At 45.4% G+C, this 22848-nt stretch overlaps 1 protein-coding gene across 1 annotated transcript in view; it reads left to right on the top strand.

The window, feature by feature from the left end:
- The first annotated feature begins 785 nt into the window (after positions 1-785).
- The window catches only part of LOC117042524, a 30046-nt gene continuing 7983 nt past the window's right edge, over positions 786-22848 (top strand). The window contains exons 1-7 of the mRNA XM_033142066.1: positions 786-2129; positions 11160-11659; positions 13116-13236; positions 15663-15745; positions 16709-16835; positions 18643-18895; positions 21655-21718. Of these exons, the coding sequence (XP_032997957.1) occupies positions 797-2129; positions 11160-11659; positions 13116-13236; positions 15663-15745; positions 16709-16835; positions 18643-18895; positions 21655-21718 (2481 nt within the window). The 5' untranslated portion in view covers positions 786-796. The remainder of the gene's footprint in view (positions 2130-11159; positions 11660-13115; positions 13237-15662; positions 15746-16708; positions 16836-18642; positions 18896-21654; positions 21719-22848) is intronic.

Here is a 22848-nt window from a genome sequence, read left to right as displayed (position 1 = left end):
TGAAGATGCCAGGGATTGAACCTATGACCTTCTTCATGCAAGGCAGAAGCTCTACCGCTGAGCCATGGTCCTTCCTCAGAAGCCTGACAGAACAGCTGTGCTGTAGCAATTGGCCCACTGTCTGCTCTGGCTGGCATCACTTTTCCAAACTCATTTCCCAGGATGCACCAGGGCTCCTTCCATCATCCTTCAGTTAACGGGTGGGGGAATCTGTTTGGACCAGCGAGCCAGCTTCTTATCTGGCTGCACACAATGATTTTGATACGGCTCAGTCAGGAAAGAATGCATCTGATTGTTGCATTTGCTTACACAACAACCTTGTGGTGTAGTGGTTAAGAGCGGTAGACTCGTAATCTGGGGAACCAGGTTCGCGTCTCCGCTCCTCCACATGCAGCTGCTGGGTGACCTTGGGCTAGTCACACTTCTCTGAAGTCTTTCAGCCCCACTCACCTCACAGAGTGTTTGTTGTGGGGGAGGAAGGGAAAGGAGAATGTTAGCTGCTTTGAGACTCCTTCGGGTAGTGAAAAGCGGGATATCAAATCCAAACTCTTCTTCTTCTTGTGAGGTAGGCTAGGCTGAAAGAGAGTGACCAGCCTAGGATAAACCAGTGAACTTCAGGTCTGATCTGGGAGCTGAAACAGCGGTCGTTAGATGTTTGATAGGATGTCCCTCCAATCTAAGCCTTAGCAATTTTTTCCTTTACCACAAATGGTGGTTTAAGCTGTCAAGTGATTCGAGACTCTCGTTTCTTCCTCTCTTTTCTCTCTCCATTGCAGCACATGACATACGTGAAACCATGAAGACAACAGAACTACCCGGGTTGCCACTGGAACGAGCCACATGTGAAGACTTGGAACAGCAGAGAAGGAAAAGAGAAATAAATCAGAATTGCTGGAGTAAATCCTCTGCTCCTGAAGGCAGCGACTACCACGAGATTGCAATAGATGAGACAACAGATGAAATAAGAGAAACGAGCAAATGTTCTGTGTATTGGGAATGTTTCGGTTCAGCTCCTTGCACAGGTCAAAAAACAAACCGGTGTTTGGAAGGCGGAAAGTGTGTCAATGAGACGATAACTGCAATTAATCAGATGGTTCACAAAGAGGCGAAACCATTCCGGTGCGCGGAATGTGGGAAGAGCTTCAGTCTGAGTTCCACCCTTGCTTCTCATCAGATAATCCACAGAGCGGAGAAGCCATATAGGTGCCTTCAGTGCGGAAAGGGCTTCAGCCAGAAGATCCATCTCGCTTCCCACCAAAGAACTCATACAGGGGAGAAACCGTATCGGTGCCCGGAATGTGGGAAGAGCTTCAGCGAGAAGGCGAACCTCGCTTCCCATCACAGGACGCACACAGGGGAGAAACCGTATCAGTGCCCGGAATGTGGCAAGTGTTTCAGGCTGAGCTCTACTTTGAGTTCCCATCAAAGAATCCACAGGGTGGAGAAGCCACATAAGTGCTTGGAATGCGGGAAAGGTTTCAGCCAGAAGATCCACCTCACATCCCACCAGAGGATTCACACAGGGGAGAAGCCGTACCTGTGCGTGGAATGTGGGAAGAGCTTCATTAGGTACTCGAGCCTTACTTCACACCAAAACATTCACAAAGGGGAGAAACCATTTCAGTGCCCCGAATGTGGGAAGAGCTTCAGTCAGAGTTCCACCCTTAGTTCTCATCAAAGAATCCACCGAGTGGATAAGCCCTACAAATGCTTGGAATGTGGGAAGGGCTTCACTCAGGTGATACACCTCACTTCCCACCAGAGGATTCACACCGGGGAGAAACCGTACCAGTGTTCAGAATGCGGGAAGAGCTTCATTAGAGGTTCAAACCTTATTTCGCACCAGAAAATCCACACAGGGGAGAAACCCTATCAGTGTTTGGAATGTGGGAAGAGCTTCAGTCACAAGATCAACCTCACTTCCCATCAAAGGATTCATACGGGGGAAAGGCCCTATCAGTGCTCAGAATGTGGGAAGAGCTTCAGTCAGAAGAGCAACCTTAGCTCTCATCGGAGAATTCACACACAGGAGAAACCGTACCGATGCCTGGAATGTGGAAAGAGCTTCAGCAGTAAGATCAATCTCGCCTATCATCAAAGAATTCACAGCAGTGCTTGGAACATGCAATAACTCTGGATCATATCGGCGAGCCCACATATAAGTGTTTTCTCCACTGGAAATGTCAATGAGTTAAATTTTTGTTTTTGTGAAAGAATAAGAAAATAGACATAAATGTACAAAGTACATATTGCTGTCAAATATACTGTTGCAGATACTCCATGTCCCAGACCATCTTGATCTACCGGTAGACATCTTGATCTACCAGTAGATCACTGGACGTCTGCGGTAGATCACTGGCTCCCCCAAAGAAGCTGAGCAACTGCGGTTCCCCTAAAAAAAGCTCAACATTTTACCTCCTCCCTGAAAAAAACTCAACAACTTTGACCCGAACCCACCCAAAATGGGCCTTCCTCCTTCCTAAAAAAAGCTCAACAACCTTGACCTGAACCCCATAAAAAGGGGGTAGATCACTGCCAGTTTTTAACTCTGTGAGTAGATCGCAGTCTCTTGGGAGTTGGCCGCCCCTGTCCTAGACAACCTAATAACAGAGAAAAATTAAACAGGCCCATTTCTGTCGAAACCCAACTTTCTCCAGCTGAATTTGATTCAGCCTTCTCCGTTAAGCAATTCAAACTCTTGACAGGAGATACTGAACTGACTTACCTTGACTCAGCTAAGCTTCAAAGCTTATCTCTGTTGCAAGCAATGAATCCTTAGACTGTAATGAGTTATGTTTCGTTCAGGGCCCAATTTAAAGAAATAATTGTCTAGTCAAAAAAGAACAGCCGGTAGCTGTATGTTTAGAAATGCCATGACCTAGTGCAGGCTTCCTCAAATCCAGCCCTCCAGATGTTTTGAGACTACAATTCCCATCATCCCTGACCACTGGTCCTGCTAGCTAGGGATCATGGGAGTTGTAGGCCAAAAACATCTGGATGGCCGAGTTTGAGGAAGCCTGGTCTAGTGAAATTAACATCTTTGAGTGCCATTTCTCAGTGGCATGGCCAGCGGCACTTTGAACAACTGCATTTGTATAACAGTGATCTAAAAGTGACCAGTGTAAAACACCTGCATGCTTAGATTAAAACCTGCATGTTATTAGAACTATTGCTTCATTTTCATTCATTTAGGTATCCTGTAAAATTGACAGTTTGATCTGAAATATTGTTATTAGCTATTTGATTTCTTACTTGCCTTTCACCGTAAGGTGAAAATTAAAATACTGTATTAAAAACAGTTTAAAATGATGTTAAATTCACAGGAATCGGTGGGACGGTTTCCTGAAAACCTGTATCTCAAGTGTAAAAAGCAGATGGGTGTGTTTTCAGCATATGACATAAACTATACAAGGAGTGTGCCCGACGCAGCTCTGCGGGGAGGGGTTTCCACAACCTAGGGGCTGGCGTAGAAAATGCTCTCTTGCAGGTCACCCCCTCATCTTCGAAGGGTGGTGGAACTGCTAAGAGGGGCCATTCTGTTGATCTTAACCCAAGGAGGTCTGTGGAGAAGGAGGCAATTTCTCAGATATTTGGGGCCTAAGTCAATTAGGGCTTTCGGCGCTGTTAGAAGTGGGTCTGAGAACCTCAAAATAAAATCTGAACAAAACTGGTGAAGCAGCAAAAAGTTTATTGATTATAAAAATGTTCTTGCAAGAGCGGGTGTCCAAAGCAGGAACACCCAAAATTACAAAACACAAGCTTATATCCCTTATACACGAGCGCAGATTCCCTCCCTTATTGCCCCATTGGCTGGGCACGTGCAACGTTTACACCCTATCATGACTGCCTAATTAAAATACTAAAATCCCCGTCTTTGTTGACATCTCCCATTACAGTGGTACCTTGGTTCCCAAACGGCTTAGTTGTCAGACAAATCGGCTCCCAAACATCGCAAACCCAGAAGTAAGTTTGTTCTTGGTATGAGCTTTCGTGTGCATGCACACTTCTTCAGATACACTCTAAGGTGCTACTGGAAGGAATTTTTCAATTTTCAATTTTGTTTTGACTATGGCAGACCAACACGGCTACCTACCTGTAACCAGAAGTAAGTGTTCCGGTTTGCAAACGTTTTTTGGAAGCCAAACGTCCGACATGGCTTCCGACTGGGTGCAGGAAGATCCTGCAGCCAATCAGAAGCTGCACCTCGGCTTTCGAACCGAGATAACCTTGGGAAATGCTGTGGCAGCCAGCAGTACAGTGGTACCTCTGGTTACGTACTTAATTCGTTCCGGAGGTCCGTTCTTAACCTGAAACTGTTCTTAACCTGAAGCACCACTTTAGCTAATGGGGCCTCCCACTGCCGACGCACTGCCAGAGCACGATTTCTGTTCTCATCCTGAAGCAAAGTTCTTAACCTGAAGCGTTATTTCTGGGTTAGCGGAGTTTGTAACCTGAAGCGTCTGTAATATGAGGTACCACTGTAGAGTCCAGGTGATGCAGGAAGCAGACGGGATGAACAGGAAGGTCAAGAAGGTAGCAGCGTGACTTGGCCTTTTACCAGGTCTGGAAGGGTCACACCCGCCTACTAGTCACATGCAGGAAAGGATGCTCCAGGCCAGGAGGAACAGGAAGTTTTGACTGGCTGGACTAAACATTCCCTTGCACGTCCACTCTAGCAAAACAAAGAATGTTGTACTTGACTGTTCCCAGTGGATTACATCCCACAAAACCGAGGTACCACTGTAGTTTATTCGCCTCTGAGTGATAGCTGATCCATTTGTTTTGTGAATGAACTAAGAAAATGTAAATGAAAGAAAATAATATTGCTTTATTGAATGAATATGTGGAATTAAAGAGACTTTTTTTGCGGGGTGGGGAGGCGGGGCAAGTGTTCTGACCTGGACCTGTGCGTAACAAAGCAAAGGGAATAATCTTAACTGTGGTTACAGGTAGGTAGCCGTGTTGGTCTGCCATAGTCAAAACAAAATAAAAAATAAAAAAAATCCTTCCAGTAGCACCTTAGAGACCAACTAAGTTTGTTCTTGGTATGAGCTTTCGTGTGCATGCACACTTCTTCAGATCATGGATCCACACGAAAGCTCATACCAAGAACAAACTTCGTTGGTCTCTAAGGTGCTGCTGGAAGAATTTTTTTTTATTTTTTATTTTGTTTAATCTTAACTGTGGTGAGCCCTGAAAATGGGGCATTTGGGGGACATGTCAGGGGTGGGAGCAGAGAGGAGGGGACTTGGGTTGAACCCTAAGCCTATTTAGCTGGGCCTCGTGATCTGGCACCTCATCACGTTAAGCTGTTTTAGAGGCCTGATTTGCCTTTGAAGGCAAGAAGTAGCATTGCTCTTGCTTGGATCCAGAATACTTTACGCTGGCTTCTTACACCAGCTTCTTGTGTGTAGCATTGCTCCCTGATATTCCTGTATGAAGATCTGCGCACGGTATCTTACGAAAAGGAGAGAGAGCTTAAATGCGCTCGGTGGGCCATCATGAGTTTTCTCCCATCTCTGGTCTTGTCACCTTGAAACGCATCTTCCATTTGCCCTGTTTAGGACATTTCAGGTGCTTTATATGTGACGGAGCAATAAAAACAATCAAACCAGTGTTCTGTCAGCTTTCTCCGCCTTTCAGTCATGTGGCTTGGAAGATGTCCTCTGGCCACGGCTGGGGCGTACTTTCCAAGTGACCACCAGGTAATGCTGTCCTACAGGCTTGTTGTTGTTGTTCAGTCGTTCAGTCGTGTCCGACTCTTCGGGACCCCATGGACCAAAGCACGCCAGGCACACCTATCCTTCACTGCCTCTCGCAGTTTGGCCAAACTCATGCCAGTCACTTTGAGAACACTGTCCAACCATCTCATCCTCTGTCGTCCCCTTCTCCTTGTGCCCTCCATCTTTCCCAACATCAGGGTCTTTTCCAGGGAGTCTTCTCTTCTCATGAGGTGACCAAAGTACTGGAGCCTCAACTTCAGGATCTGTCCTTCTAGTGAGCACTCAGGGCTGATTTCTTTAAGAATGGATAGGCTTGATCTTCTTGCATGGGAGAGTCTCCTCCAGCACCATAATTCAAAAGCATCAATTCTTCGGCGATCAGCCTACAGGCTTAGAGAGGAATCATAGAATCATAGAGTTGGCAGGGACCCCAGGGGTCCTCTAGTCCAACCCCCCGCAATGCAGGAATCTCGGCTAAAGCATTTATGACAGATGGCCATCCAATCTCAGCTTAGAAACCTCCAAGGATGGGGAGTCCAGCACCTCTCAAAGGAGACTCTGCCACTGTTGAACAGCTCTTAACTGTTATAAAGATATAGTTCATTCATTCATTCAATCATTCATTCATTCAACTTAAACACCGGAGGTCTCAGGGCGGTTCACAAGACGACAATATATAAAATCAAACCAAAAGCAGTAACCCAATAACACCTGCCCCCCCCCAAGAAAGCCACATTCTAAAAGGGTGTTGGATGTCAATAAGATCAACCAAAGGCTTCTAGTTTAATTGCTGAACGTAGATGCAAAACCGCATTTCCCTGCCAGAGCAAACAAGATGAATTTTAACAGGGAGAAATGTAAAGTACTACACTTGGGCAAAAAAAATGAAAGGCACAAATACAGGATGGGTGACACCTGGCTTGAGAGCAGTACATGTGAAAAGGATCTAGGAGTCTTGGTAGACCATAAACTTGACATGAGTCAACAGTGTGATGCAGCAGCTAAAAAAGCCAATGCAATTCTGGGCTGCATCAATAGGAGTATAGCGTCTAGATCAAGGGAGGTAATAGTACCACTGTATTCTGCTCTGGTCAGACCTCACCTGGAATACTGTGTCCAGTTCTGGGCACCACAGTTCAAGAAGGATACTGACAAGCTGGAACATGTCCAGAGGAGGGCAACCAAAATGGTCAAAGGCCTGGAAACAATGCCTTATGAGGAACGACTTAGGGAGCTGGGTATGTTTAGCCTGGAGAAGAGAAGGTTAAGGGGTGATATGATAGCCATGTTCAAATATATCAAAGGATGTCATATAGAGTAGGGTGAAAGGTTGTTTACTGCTGCTCCAGAGAAGTGGACACGGGGCAATGGATTCAAACTACAAGAAAGAAGATTCCACCTAAACATTAGGAAGAACTTCCTGACAGTGAGAGCTGTTGGACAGTGGAATTTGCTGCCAAGGAGTGTGGTGGAGTCTCCTTCTTTGGAGGTCTTTAAGCGGAGGCTTGACAGCCATCTGTCAGGAATGCTTTGATGGTGTTTCCTGCTTGGCAGGGGGTTGGACTGGATGGCCCTTGTGGTCTCCTCCAACTCTAGGATTCTATGATGTCAATAAGATCAGCCAAAGGCTTCTAGTTTAATTGCTGAACATAGATGCAAAACCGCATTTCCCTGCAGGATCTGCCAGGGGTTCTTCCGCTTGGATTCCTGCATTGCAGGGGGTTGGACTAGATGACCATCTGTGAGTAGAATAGCCAGGTGTCCACTATTTGAGTGGACCGTCCACTTTTTTCACATTATGTTCACTATTTCCCCCCCACAAAATAGTGGACTTTTTTTTTATTCAAAAGCTTTATGATGGTATTTTAATACGTGTTAAAATGTTTGTAAGAAAATATATAATTCAATTTAATTTAACACTCCCCCCCACCCCGCTTGTCCGCTATTTTTTGGAAGCAGACCTGGCAACCCTCCAATTCTTTGATTCCATGATTTTCTTCTCTCTGCTGAGAGGCGATCTGGCGTAGGTAGGATGAGAACGGGATTTCCTGCAACACCCCCCTCCCCCCCAAAAGAAACTTTTGCAGTCAGTTTCCTTCAGTTTTCTCAGGGGGGGGCATATGTCTGAGCCCCCCCCCCAGGAGAGGCCAAAGCAGGCATCTATATGCAATGCAGAAACGCACAGACCAGAGAGGAATCTACAAGATTTGGGTGATCTACAAGAGCCAAGCTCGCTTCCTGGAGAGGGAGGGAACTTGGGGGAGGGAACACTCCTTAGGATGCCCCTCCCCATCCGGCGCCTTTCCTGCTTCTTCCAGCGCTGGGATCCACCCTCTGGGATCTGGTGAGCCTGGCTCCCCCGCTTTTTGTGCATTTGGGTGAAGGGCAGTCCCAGGGCTGGAGGGGATGGGGAGACGGCAAGGCTGCAAAGAGAGGAGAGGGGGCTTGGATCATAGCTGTCAACTTTTCCCTATTTTAAAGGGAAATTCCCTTATTCCGAATAGGATTCCTCGCAAGAAAAGGGAAAAGTTGACAGCGATGGCTTGGATGCTTGGCAGAGGGGGAGTGTTGTGTTGTGTAGCAGTACTCAGTGACTTCGTAGGTGTCGATTAATAACTGGAGGCGAGAATCAGGTACAACATCTCTTTATTTCGGGAACAGGGAAGAGCCAGCTACAGGAATGGAGAAAACTGGGGTTTACAGGTGAAACTCGAAAAATTAGAATATCGTGGGAAGGTTCGTTTCTTTCAGTAATTCAACTTAAAAGGTGAAACTAATATATGAGATAGACTCATGACATGCAAAGCGAGATGTGTCAAGCCATTATTTGTTATAATTGTGATGATTATGGCGTACAGCTGATGAGAACCCCAAATTCACAATTTCAACTTTGGGGTTTTCATCAGCTGTGCGCCATAATCATCACAATTATAACAAATAAAGCCTTGACATATCTCACTTTGCAGGTCATGAGTTTCATCTCATATATTAAACTCCAGTAGCTAATGAAAAGAATTGCTTACATAAACAGACTTTTCCACGATATTCTAATTTTTCGAGTTTCGCCTGTATATAATAACAGTCGTCTAGTAGGAAGAAGATACATTTTGGCAGGAACCAATGGCACGGATTCCCTCCCGCGGAAACCAATCCGGCAGAGGATCCAAATCCTGCTCCCTGAATCAGCAAATGATTGCCGTTCCCGCTGTAACTTGTACATTCAAATAAGCTCTGTAATACAACACAATACTCTATATTAAACATCTTGACTGTGTTATTGCTTAATACGCAACAGGGAGAGAGATTCCGCCTCCCCTCCTTTCAACCAGGGTCAAAAGCTGCGGGTCAGTCCATTGCTCAGCTTTAAGGGCTAAGGAGAATAGCCCTCTCCCTTTCGCCCCATTCCATAATGATAATTTTGCAATTTTTGCTATTTATACCCCGCTCATCTGACTAGGTTCCCCCAGCCACTCTGGGCACCTTCCAACATATATAAGCATAATAAAACATTGAACATTAAAAAACCCATTAAACTTTAAAACATTTCCTTATACAGGGCTGCCTTCAGATGCCTCAGTGGTCGCATAAGTCCATACCCTCCAACATTTCTCCTGTGAAAATAGGGACGTCCTAAGGAAAAGTGAGGGACGCGGGTGGCGCTGTGGTCTAAACCACTGAGCCTAGGGCTTGCCGATCAGAAGGTTGGCTGTTCGAATCCCCGTGACAGGGTGAGCTCCCGTTGCTCGGTCCCTGCTCCTGCCAACCTAGGAGTTCGAAAGCACGTCAAAGTGCAAGTAGATAAATAGGTACCGCTCAGGCGAGAAGGTAAATGGGGTTTCCGTGCGCTGCTCTGGTTCGCCAGAAGTGGCTTAGTCATGCTGGCCAGATGACCCAGAAGCTGTACGCCGGCTCCCATGGCCAGTAACGCGAGATGAGTGCCGCAACCCCAGAGTCGGACACGACTGGACCTAATGGTCAGGGGTCCCTTTACCTTTACTTTTACCTTTAGTTTACCCTCTCATTTGTTTTTCACTTAATCCTGTTTAACTGAAATATTTTCAATATAAATAAATAAATAACCATCCATATCAAGAAGCAGAGCTGGTTTCATACTTCTCCTTGTAAATCCAGGAAGCCCCTTTCAAAATATTCCTTTAAACAACCTTAAATCAATGGCTTCTCTTCTCCTTCCGTGGTTCATTTTGCATACCATACATCCCTGCATATTTTACATTAACTAAACCATTCATTAAACCATTGTTAGAACCATCAAAACTTATTTACACTGTTGAAAATTATCTTAATGCTACCAGCATTTTAAAATAAACACAATTTTCACCCATATATTCAGTAAACATTTTCCAGTCTTCTTTAAACATACATTCTTCTTGTTCTCTTTTTCTATAAGATAAATCTGCAGGCTGCGTGTATTCCATCAGTTTAAGTTGCCACTCTTCATTAGTTGGGACCTCGCTCATTTTCCATCTTGGGCTAACGAAACATGGGACGCAGTAGTAACGTACATAAATAACCTTTTCTGACACCTGGGAATTTCCCTTTGAATTATCCCCAACAAAAAGGACTCTTTTTTTTAAATGTACTTTTAAACATTTTTTCCAATTCATTATATATCATATCCCAATACTCTTTTACCCTTTTACAAGTCCACCAAATATGAAAGAACGTTCCCTCTACCTCTTTGCATCTCCAGCACTTATCTGATTCAGACTTATACATTTTAGCAAGCCTTGTTGTTGTTGTTCAGTCGTTCAGTCGTGTCCGACTCTTCGTGACCCCATGGACCAGAGCACGCCAGGCACCCCTATCCTTCACTGCCTCCTGCAGTTTGGCCAAACTCATGCTAATCGCTTCGAGAACACTGTCCAACCATCTCATCCTCTGTCGTCCCCTTCTCCTTGTGCCCTCCATCTTTCCCAACATCAGGGTCTTTTCTAGGGAGTCTTCTCTTCTCATGAGGTGGCCAAAGTACTGGAGCCTCAACTTCAGGATCTGTCCTTCCAGTGAGCACTCAGGGCTGATTTCATTAAGGATGGATAAGTTTGATCTTCTTGCAGTCCATGGGACTCTCAAGAGTCTCCTCCAGCACCATAATTCAAAAGCATCCATTCTTCGGCGATCAGCCTTCTTTATGGTCCAGCTCTTACTTCCATACATTACTACTGGGAAAACCATAGCTTTAACTATGCGGAACTTTGTCGGCAAGGTGATGTCTCTGCTTTTTAAGATGCTGTCTGGGTGGGGCGGTAGGAAGTAAAATTAAGGATTTTAGCAAGCCTACTCGGAGTTAAATACCATCTTTAAATCATTTTCAGATAGTTCTCCTTCAAAGAGTAGCATGTTGTGAACTTCAGATCGCTCTTCCACAGTTTCTCCCAGAGGTTCATTTCCATATTATGTCGTATATCTATTGTCCAGTGTGTCGTGGAGGCTTAAACAAGCTCATCTTTTGTTTCCCAGAGCTGGAGGCTTCCTGGGGGCACAGATCAAAGATGGAAAAGCAGGATTCCGCTGCGGTTGAAGCAGGAAGAGGCCCTGACACCATCAAGATTGGAAGCACTGAGAACTTCCGGGAAAGAACTGTTCAGAATAAGATCCCGGGTGAAGGTGTTTTCCATTCCAAAGTACAGCACCAACAGTTCAGAAACTTCAAGGACGTCTGCTACCAGGAGACCAAGGGACCTCGAGAGGTTTGCAGCCAACTCCGCCGTCTCTGCCATGAGTGGCTCAAGCCAGAGCGACATACCAAGGGTCAGATCTTGGACCTGGTGATCCTGGAGCAATTCTTGGCTGTCCTCCCCCCGGAGATGGAGAGCTGGGTCAGGGAATGTGGGGTGGAGACCAGTTCCCAGGCGGTGGACCTGGCAGAAGGCTTCCTCCTGAGCCGGGCAGAGGAGAAGAAGCAGGAAGAGCAGCAGGTGAGAGACAGTTTAATAAGGGTTGTTCCAAAGGGCCTAAAAAAACATGAGTGAGCTCAACTCAAAACTTGTTATAATTGGCCAACTTTTTCAGACACAAAGAGCCTGTTGTATCAGGCCAGTGGTTCACCTGGTCCAGCATCCTGTTCTCACAGTGACCAAGGCCTTCAGCAAGGCCTTTGACAAGGTGCCCCATGATATTCTTGTAAAGAAGCTGGTAAAATGCGGGCTAGACAATGCTACCATTCAGTGGATTTGTAACTGGCTGACTGACCGAACCCAAAGGGTACTCATTAAAGGCTCTTCTTCATCCTGGAGAGAAGTGACTAGTGGGGTGCCACAGGGTTCTGTCTTGGGCCCAGTCTTATTCAACATCTTCACCAATGACTTGGATGATGGGCTTGAGGTTATCCTGATCAAGTTTGCAGATGACACCAAATTGGGAGGGGTGGCTAATACCCCAGAGGACAGGATCACACTTCAAAATGACCTTAACAGATTAGAGAACTGGGCCAAAGCAAACAAGATGAATTTTAACAGGGGGAAATGTAAAGTACTACACTTGGGCAAAAAAAAAAAAATGAAAGGCACAAATACAGGATGGGTGACACCTGGCTTGAGAGCAGTACATGTGAAAAGGATCTAGGAGTCTCAGTAGACCATCAACTTGACATGAGTCAACAGTGTGATGCAGCAGCTAAAAAAGCCAATGCAATTCTGGGCTGCATCAATAGGAGTATAGCATGTAGATCAAGGGAAGTAATAGTACCACTGTATCAGACCTCACCTGGAGTACTGTGTCCAGTTCTGGGCACCACAGTTCAAGAAGGATACTGACAAGCTGGAAAGTGTCCAGAGGAGGGCAACCAAAATGGTCCAAGGCCTGGAAACGATGCCTTATGAGGAACGGCTTAGGGAGCTGGGTATGTTTAGCCTGGAGAAGAGAAGGTTAAGGGGTGATATGATAGCCATGTTCAAATATATCAAAGGATGTCATATAGAGGAGGGAGAAAGGTTGTTTTCTGCTGCTCCAGAGAAGCGGACACGGAGCAGTGGACTCAAACTACAAGAAAGAAGATTCCACCTAAACATTAGGAAGAACTTCCTGACAGTAAGAGCTGTTTGACAGTGGAATTTGCTGCCAAGGAGTGTGGTTGAGTCTCCTTCTTTGGAGGTCTTTAAGCGGAGGCTTGACAGCCATCTGTCAGGAATGCTTTGATGGTGTTTCCTGCTTGGCAGGGGGTTGGACTGGATGGCCCTTGTGGTCTCTTCCAACTCTAGGATTCTATGATTCTATTCCCAGCCGATGCTTCCATCATGCCTTGGGCAGAGCTAATATCCCATTGTTCTTTCAGAAGTTCTCGATTGCTCCATAACATGGTTCATTGTTTTCCAACTTTTACCAAAAAGCTTCCGAAGATCTGTGTTCACATTGTTTTACAACTTGCTGTTTCAGACCAAGGGTCTGCTTTCAGAATTGGCTGCTGATTCACTGGAGGCAGAGAGGACGCCATCGGCCACCAGAGAGTACCCCTTGCGAAACATGCTGGAGAGCGATGGAGGTGCCACTTTGTCGGGTAAATACTAATGCGGCATGATCTTGAACTTGGGTCTCCTTCTGTCACAAAGCATGCCAGTCAGTAAATCACCCACAGTTCAAATAAAAACAAAAAATTTATTATTATTATTTATACCCCGCCCATCTGGGTATAAATCTGTTGTCCAAGCCTTCAATATTGAGTATGTTTACATTTTTAAAGTCATCCAATCTTTGAGCCACACCAGACATGCTGCTTCGTAATATAATTTAAGATCTGGTAATGTGAACCCTAATGCGAACTCTAATTTCCATTAATAATTTGTATTTTATTCTTGGCTTTTTAGCCTGCCAAATGAGCACCCCAAATGAGCCACTCTGGGCAGCTTACAACATATCTAAAAACGTAATAAAAACACCAATCCTTAAAAACTTCCCTAAACAGGGAAGTTGGAGTCAACTGGAAAAACACAGTCTCCGCAGACTTGGCTGAATGTCAAGCTTAATGAGGAGAGCAGCTCATTCCCTGTTGGGTCTTCCTGCAGGAAATCAGTTGCTGAAATGGAAAGCTTCCCCACAACTGTCTTAAGTCCGCTCCTCTCCGGGGCTTTTCCCAGCAATCAGAGACTACACCTGTGTGCGACCAGTTCTTCTGTTTGGCCCTCTTCTGGTTCTGGGCCACAGCACAATGGGGAGACACCCGTGCCTCTTCACCAGCCTGATCCGTCTCTGCCTTTCGGCCTCCCTCCACTCCTGCTTCACCTTCCGCCTCTGATTCTGGACTGCTCTCTGCCACAGCCTCCTCCTGCTCACTAAATCCTGTTACCTCTTCAGCTTCCGATACCTCCTCTTCCCCGTCTTCTTCCTCTGACCACTCATCGTCGTCCCACCACCAATCTCGGGGCTCTGAGTCTTTTTCCTTTAGAGTTTCCCCAGCTGCTTCCTTCCACCATTCCTCTATGTCCAACCAATCCATGACACCCTCTATTGTTTATGCAATAAATCTTTGGGATGCCTTCGCATTCTCCTGACTCTTGTCGTGGGCAAACATGCTTGCCCCACAGCCCTTGCACACAGTTCATCCATATTTATTTCCAACGTTTGAACACATTAAAGGCAACACTTGGATTTGTTGCCCAGAGCCCAGGTGGAGAGGTGTGTTTTCACCAAACTGGGATTAAGAAGAGGTTGTCTGGGTCATGCCAGGGGAGCATCTAGCCCACCATCCTGTTCTCAAACGGACCAGCCAAATCCTACATACTATGCCCTTTTAAAATGTGTGTGTGTGGGGGGGGTGTCATGGAATTCTACTCAATATTGTCATGGAATTCTCAATATTGATCCAGAGCAGACTCCAGCGTATAGTTAGCAGAGTAAAAACTTAAACACGTTGCAGGATTCCCCAAAAATAGACCAGAGGCAATGATTATTTCATCCAGCAGAGCTTTACTGCTACTGAAGGCAAATGAGCATAATGGTCACAAATACAATACATTCAGGATTGGCACTGTCCGTGACGACCAATTTAAGACAGCTGTACTCAGCTTCTCTGAAGGAATAACCCAAACACCATGAACCTTCTGCTTGTTTCTTTCACACAGAGAAGCTTCCAGAACCCTCTTTAACTAATTAGAATAGGAAAGATCCCTACACATCAGATCAATACTTTCTGTCCTAAGAAATGCAAACTGACAGGGGGGAGCTATTGGGTTGTTATTGTTTTTATTTTGATTATGTATTTTGTGGTTTTATGTTCTGTTTTTATTCTGTGAAGTGCCCTAAGATCTATGGGTATGGGGCAGTATAATAATAATAATAATAATAATAATAATAATAATAATATGAGAAGACTGGGAGCAGGACCTGAACACAAGTCCTGCTCCCAGTGGTTTTCCAGCAGTTGGTTTTCCAGCAGTTGGTATTCAGAAATACACTTCCTCCAACCACAGAGCATAGCTATTGTGAGCATAATTCCTCCGCAGAATATATCTAGTAAAGGTAAAGGGACCCCTGACCGTTAGTTTCAGTCGAGGACAACTGGGGTTGCGGCGCTCATCTCGCTCTATAGGCAAAGGGAACCGGCGTTTGTCCGCAGACAGCTTCCGGGTCATGTGGCCAGCATGACTAAGCCGCTTCTGGTGAACCAGAGCAGCGCATGGAAACGCCGTTTACCTTCCCAATGGAGCGGTACCTATTTATCTACTTGCACTTTAATGTGCTTTTGAACTGCTAGGTTGGCAGGAGCAGGGACTGAGCAACGGGAGCTCACCCCGTTGCGGGGATTTGAACCGCCGAACTTTTGATTGGCAAGGCCTAGGCTCTGTGGTTTAGACCACAGCGCCACCCGTGTCCCTCAGAATGTATCTAATCCTCCTTTAAGCCATCCAGAAAAAAGGACTCTACATTCAAACTGCATGCAATGGAGAAGACCTGGGCTCTTTGCTGCCACCTTTGTCTCTTTAGCAGGTGATGGAATGAGCTTGGCAAGACCGGTTCGGCTGCCTCTTCTTTCGGATGGAGGGGAAGCAGCTGCTGTAACACTAGACCAGGTAAGGGGAAGGACCCCTGGGGAGATGGGCAGGTGTCAGTGATGGGGCCACTTCTCTCCTGTGCACATCCTTCAGCATCAACAAATCCCTCTCCTTCTCTTTGCTTCTGTCTGAGCTACATGCAAGGAAGGTAGTGTATGCCAGGCAGATTTAAACACCTTCCCTTTTCGAGTCTTCTGGGTTTTGCTTGTCGATGAGCTTCATGTTATCTATAAAGGATAAACTAACTTCCTTTAAAGAAAAAAATATTCATTTTCACTTTTGACATTTGCCATCATACACAAATCACAATAATTTTACAAATAGGATTCTCAGAACCCCCACCCCCAAACTTCCCTCCACCTCTCCATGGTTTCCCCCAGCTATTCTTTTCATACTGCATTGTGGTCTCTTCCAACTCTATGATTCTATGATTCCAATTCGAAAGCATCAATTCTTCTTTATGGTCCAGCTCTCACTTCCATACATTACTATGGGAAAACCATAGCTTTAACTATACGGACCTTTGTCGGCAAGGTGATGTCTCTGTAATCATCTATAGTTAACATATATACAGTGGTACCTTGGTTCTCAAATTTAATCCCTTCTGGGAGTCTGTTTGACTCCCGAAACAGTTCCAAAACCAAGGCACGGCTTCCGATTGCCTGCAGGAGCTTCCTGCACTCAATTGGAAGCCGCGTAGGATGTTCGGCTTCTGAAAAACATTCGCAAACCAAAACTTTCACGTCTGGGTTTATGGCGTTTGGCAGCAAATTTGTTCGGGAGCCAAGCCATTCAACTACCAAGGTACCAATGTAATGGGTAAAATATAAGTAGTATAATTTGAAAAATTTGAAAAACTAATAAAAATGTTAATTTGAAAAGCTAACAAAAATGTTAATAATAGGCTATAAAATAATGATAAGTTAATAATATACTATAAACTAATAATAATAATAAACATCTTCCTTAATTTGTTATCAGTGCCCGGTGTCCTTTGAGGATGTGGCTGTGTTCTTTGCGGAAGAGGAATGGTGCCTGCTGGATCCTGACCAGAGAGCTCTGCATAGCGAAGTCATGGAGGACAATTGCCTGACGGTCACCTCTCTCGGTAAGGCTCCCTCGTTTTTCCCCTCGATCTGAGTTTTAAGAGCTGCAGTCCTCACAATATAGATTTTAACCTCTGGGGGAAATTTTGGAAAAGCGATTTGAAGTTTACAGCGTGTCATTCTTTGAAGGAGAACTACTTGAAAATGATTTGCAGATAGCATTTAACTCCGAGTAGGCTTGCGAAGATCTATAAGTCTGAATCAGAGAAGTGCTGGAGATGCAAAGAGATGGAGGGAACGTTCTTTCATATGTGGTGGACTTGTGAAAGGGTAAAAGAGTATTGGGAATTTTGTTTTGTTTTGTTTTGTTTCGACTAAGGCCGACCAACACGGCTACGTACCTGTAACTAAATCTTTATTTATTTCTTTACCTGTTAAAAAATTACAAGTGCTATGTCAATCCCACTAATGTCTTTAAATCTTTACATTGTTCCTTAATGTACTCTGTAAATTTATACCATTCTTTTTTAAATTTACTGTCATCTTGGTCTCTGATCTTCCCGGGCATTTTCGCCATTTCTGCATAGTCCTCGTCCTTGGTTGGCGTTTCCTCTTCCTTCCATCTCTGGGCAAAAAGTATTATTGCAGCTGTAGTTGTATAAATAAACAGTCTTTTTAAGTCCTTTGGTATTTCTTCTCCTGTGATGCCTATTAAAAAAGCTTCTGGTGTTTGTTTGTTTTTACAAAAGTTACCGTATTTTTCGCTCCATAGGGCTCACCGGACCATAGGGTGCACCTCATTTTTAGAGGAGGAAACAAGAAAAAAAATATTTCTGGTTTTTCTCCTCTAAAAGCCCTGTTTTTTTGAGGATCTGCTAAAAGTTTTGCAGCTTTTTTGCAAAGGGAAAAACCCTGTTTTTTGAGGATCAGCTAAAAGTTTTGCAGTTTTTTTGCAAAGGGAGAAAAGCAAAGAGGAAAAGCTCTTTTTATGGGGTTCAACTCACATTTCTGCAGCTTCTAAAGGAAAGGGAGCCTTTTCTACAGTTTCCAGACAGATAATCTAATCAGCCAGTCACATGTTGCTGGGGAAATAAACAACCTCCCTCTGCAGCACATTCAACAAACGAGGGTGGGGCTGAAAGGGAGCCGGGGACTCTTATCTCCCTCCCGATCTCTTGCTGATCAGCTGCTGAGCGGGGTCCTTTCAACACCCCCTTTTCTCTTTGTAAAATAAAAAGCATGATCCTCTTTTGGCCCCTGGGCAATTCAGCTCCAGGGACCACCATTCGCTCCATATTTCCCCTTATGGAGCGAAAAATACGGTATCTTAAACATTTTTTTCAGTTCATTATATATTATTTCCCAGAATGCTCTAGCCCAGGCATCGCCAGACCTGGCCCTCCAGCTGTTTTGGGACTACAACTCCCATCATCCCTAGCTAACAGGACCAGTTGTAAGGGATGGTGGGAATTGTAGTTCCAAAACAGCTGGAGGGCCAAATTTGGCCATGCCTGCTCCAGCCTTTTTGCACATCCACCACATGTGGTAGAACGTGCCTTCCTTCACTTTACACTTCCAACATATGTTTTGTGTACAAAAACACCCCTGTGGTGTAGTGGTTAAGAGCGGTAGACTCGTAATCTGGGGAACCGGGTTCGCGTCTCCCCTCCTCCACATGCAGCTGCTGGGTGACCTTGGGCTAGTCACACTTCTCTGAAGTCTCTCAGCCCCACTCATGTCACAGAGTGTTTGTTGTGGGGGAGGAAGGGAAAGGAGAATGTTAGCCGCTTTGAGACTCCTTCAGGTAGTGAAAAGCAGGATATCAAATCCAAACTCTTCTTCTTCTTCTTCTTCTTCTTCATTGCACAGCACACGGAAAACACTTCCGCCGTCGTTTGGACCACACGTCCCACCAAACCATCCATACGTCGGAGAAGCCGTATCAGTGCTTCGTGTGTGGCAGGAAATTCATCCAGAAGGGAAGTCTCACTGAACATCAGAGAATCCACACAGGGGAGAAACCGTACCAGTGCTCGGAGTGCGGGAAGAGCTTTGGCCAGAAGTCGCAGCTCACTTTTCACCAGAGAACTCATTCGGGGAAGAAACCTTATCAATGCCCAAAGTGCGGAAAGAGCTTTGTTCACCATTCAACCTTTTCTTGCCATCAGAAAGTTCACTTTCGGGAGAAATTGTACAAATCGGGGACAGGCAACATCCGGCCTCTCTACCCTGCGCTTGGCACCTGCCCCACACCATGCCCCGCCTCCCCGGCCCCTGCTCCCCCAATGACCCTGCTGTTTCTGCCTGCCTGGAATGTGTCCTTCAACTCCAACAGTGCCCCTTGAATGTCTACATCGAGGATAGAGAAGGTGTTGAAACTGGTGTCCTGTCACCACCCTTGCCAACCTCTGGCATGTCAGGTGCATGAGAAAGTTCACTGCAGAGGACTCTCTTACACAACTGGGCCCAGGATAGATCTCTTAAATCAGCTTGTGGGAAGAAGGGAGGTTGATTCCGCCTGATTTAGGTGTGAGAGTGATCTCTACAGGGCACTTTGTCGTGCTCCAGAGCCCAGCGCTAAGCAGGATTGACCAGGATTGATCAGTCCTGCTCCTCACCCACATAGACCAGCTTTTGACAGGCGAATAATGACAGCAAATGATTGACAGGCGGGTGGGCTCACCCACAAGTCAAAAGTTGGCTCCAGGTGGCGGGGTGAGGTAGGGGAGATATCTGATTCCCCCAGGCAGAAAAAGGGTTCTCTACCCATCGGGGTAAGTTATCGGTTTTCCTTTACCGATTTACTAGATACTGGCATTTTGAGACAGCATGTGGTAGCCATGTCATGCCCAGGAGAGCAGCCATTTTAGAGTCACACCCATGTCACTTTCTCTGCATCCCAAAGGTTGCAAAGGAGAATGGAGAGCCTGCCGTATCGTCAGGCTCATCCTGGATAGCTCAGTTGGTGCTGATAACGCCAAGGTTGCAAGTTCGAGCCGTGAATGGGACAACTGCATATTCTTGCATTGCAGGACTAGATGATGCTCAGGGTCCCTTCCTACCCTACAATCCTGTGGTTTCTATTATTCCCTAAACTGGCATCTATCCACAGCTACAGTAGCAGGAGGGAACTGCAGGGCCTCTCCATTGGCTCAGCCAAGAGTCCAGCAATTTTTGGTTCCTCTGTTTGAGCTGTTTGCGTTCCAGCTGGTCATTACTGTTATTCAGGGACTAAGAAACAGCTCCTGAGCTCCCTTCTCTTGCCTCACATTCCTGTTTCCTTTTCTGTGGTGGCTCTTTGATCGTAAGCAGATAATGCTCTTAAGCTACTGATATTTGTAAGCTGGTGCCTTCAAATGTTTCTGGGTTGCACATCAAATAAATGCTTTGTTTATCTTTGTAAATGGATCGCAGAGAAGAAGAAAATGCATATTGCAATTAAAAGAAGAAGAAGAGATGTCCTGGGTGTTGCATGGAGACTTGAAAGGTGGGATAGGAATTGTGTTTGTTTATATATATATATATATATATATATCCGGATTTCTGTCTCCCAACCCTGAACATCAGCAGTGACTGGCCCAAGGTCACCCAGGGAGCTTCATTCATGGCAGAGTTAGGGGGATCTGAACCCGGGTCTCCCAGGTCCTAGTCCTGCACGACACCACACTGGCTCTGCAAGGTGGTTGTTGTTAAAATTTGTATATCCCCCTTCATCCGTAGATCTCAGGGCAGTTCACAACATTGGAGGTTTATAAGCAGAGTTTGGCTGGCCATCTGTCCTGGATGCTCTAGTTGAGATTCCTGCATTGCAGGGGGTTGGACTAGATGACCCTTGGGGGTCCACCCAACTATTGATTCCATGAGAAAATCACAATATAAAAAGCACAAACACATAATAAAAATAAGAGTAGGACTTAGTTGAATACTACCCAGAGCCCCCAGAAGAGCCTCTCCCCACTCCACCCAAAAAACCCACAAATACACATTATAATTTCCAACCCTTCGAGTGTCTCAGAGACGTCTCTTATTTAGAGAAGCCCATCCCAGTTTCTGATCTGATCCCGGAATGTCCCACTTTTCCTTAGGACACCCATATTTTCATTGGAGAAACGTTGGAGGGTATGCAGTAATCTGACCCCCGAGTTGTGTGAAGTATAGGGAAGGTTTTTTTTTTTAAAAAAAAAAGTTTTATAATGTTTTTATATATGTTGGAAACCGCCCAGAGTGGCTGGGGCATAAATAGTAAACTTATTATGGAATGGGACGTCCCTATTTCCATCGGAGAAATGTTGGAGGACTACATAAACTCTTAGAAGACACCTGAAGGCAGCCCTGTATTGGGATGTTTTTAATGTTTGATGCTTTATTATGTTTTATACGTCCTGTACGCCGCCCAGAGTGGCTGGGGGAAATAATAATAATAATAATAATAATAATAATAATAATAATAATAATAATGGTGGCTGGAGTGTAATATTATTATTAAACCCAGATGAGCAGGAAATAATAATAATAATAATAATAATAATAATAATAATAATAATAATAATAATAATAATACAGTAATGGCTGGGTATATTATTATTATACCCCAGATGGGCAGGGAATAATAAATAAATCATCATCATATTTAAGACCACCGTTTGGGCCAAAGGATAAGGCCCCCTCACGTGTGCTTGCTTTGCTCCTGCTGTCGGGAAGGTAGGCAGCATCGCGTGGCCATCTAAGGGTTAAGGGACACAAGCGGAGCCGGATTCCTAGAGCGGAAGGCAAATTCTTCCGGGTAGGGAGAGGAAAGGGCGGCGCTCGGGGGGGGGGTGTGTGCAAGGGCGCCTCCTGGCGGTGCTCCTTCCCGCCTTGATACTCCTTCTCTTCCCGGAGGGGGAAAATGGCTTTTGTCTTTCCCGAGGGCTGCCTGGGCGCCTCCCTGCCGGGCTTGGCTCTGGTGGGTCGCCCTGCTCTTGTCGTCCCCCCCTTGGACTTTGGAGGGATGGGGGGCAGGCGGTGAATGGAGAGGTTGGGGGGTCAAGGGGATGGAGGAATCCGCTGGTTGGGGGTGCAGGGATGCAGGGATGGATGGCTTCACCCCACAGGGAGGCGTGGGGTGGCTCTTGGCAGGGGGAACGGGAGGCACCCCGTTTATTTACACAGGGAGGTGGGCATTGGCACGAGACAGACCTCTCCATAGGGAGGTGTGGGGTGGCATTGACATTCCCCTCTGCATTGACATTCAATGCTCTCTTTTAAAATGTTCTGGGGTGGGAGGTTATTGGGGTGGGTTTGTTTCTGTTTTCATTATGGGGGGATATTGGGTTGTTGTTATTTTTATTAGGTGTTTTGTGGGTTTTTTTATCTTGATTTTATTCTGTGGACCGCCCTGAAACCCCCTGGGTATAGGATGGTATATAAATTTAATAAATAATAATCTATTCTGTTACAGGTGGGTAGCCGTGTTGGTCTGCCATAGTCAAAACAAAATAGAAATTTTTTTTCCAGTAGCACCTTAGAGACCAACTGAGTTTGTTCTTGGTATGAGCTTTCGTGTGCATGCACACTTCTTCAGATAACTATCTGAAGAAGTGTGCATGCTATCTGAAGAAGTGTGCATGCAAACGAAAGCTCATACCAAGAACAAAATCTATTCTGTGTTTTTCATATTGTGATTTTATGCTGTGACCGCCCTGAGACCTGCGGGTATAGGGCGTTATACAAATTTGTTTAATAATAATAATAATAATAATAATAATTACACCCAATAGTTATGTGGGGGTGTGTGGAGAATTTAGAGAAGTGAAATGCGGAGGACACCCCCCATTTCACCCCATAGGGAGGTGATCTGAGCATCTGGCCCATCCAGCACCCCTCCCCATCAGCAAAGGAAGTTGGGGGAAGATTCTTTCAGTTCTCCTTGGCCCACCCAGGTGTCTCCTTTACTCTAGGCCATTGACACATGCAGATTATATCTATCAATATATTAATAATAAACCCTATTCTTCAGCTCTCAAATTGTTTTAACTGATTTTTAACATTGTGTTTTTTTACACTGTTGCAAACCTGCCCATGTCATGGTACAGA

Source organism: Lacerta agilis, chromosome 2 (assembly GCF_009819535.1).
Source record: "Lacerta agilis isolate rLacAgi1 chromosome 2, rLacAgi1.pri, whole genome shotgun sequence".
Classification (NCBI taxonomy): domain Eukaryota; kingdom Metazoa; phylum Chordata; class Lepidosauria; order Squamata; family Lacertidae; genus Lacerta; species Lacerta agilis.
This window is presented reverse-complemented; position numbering and strand designations above follow the sequence as displayed.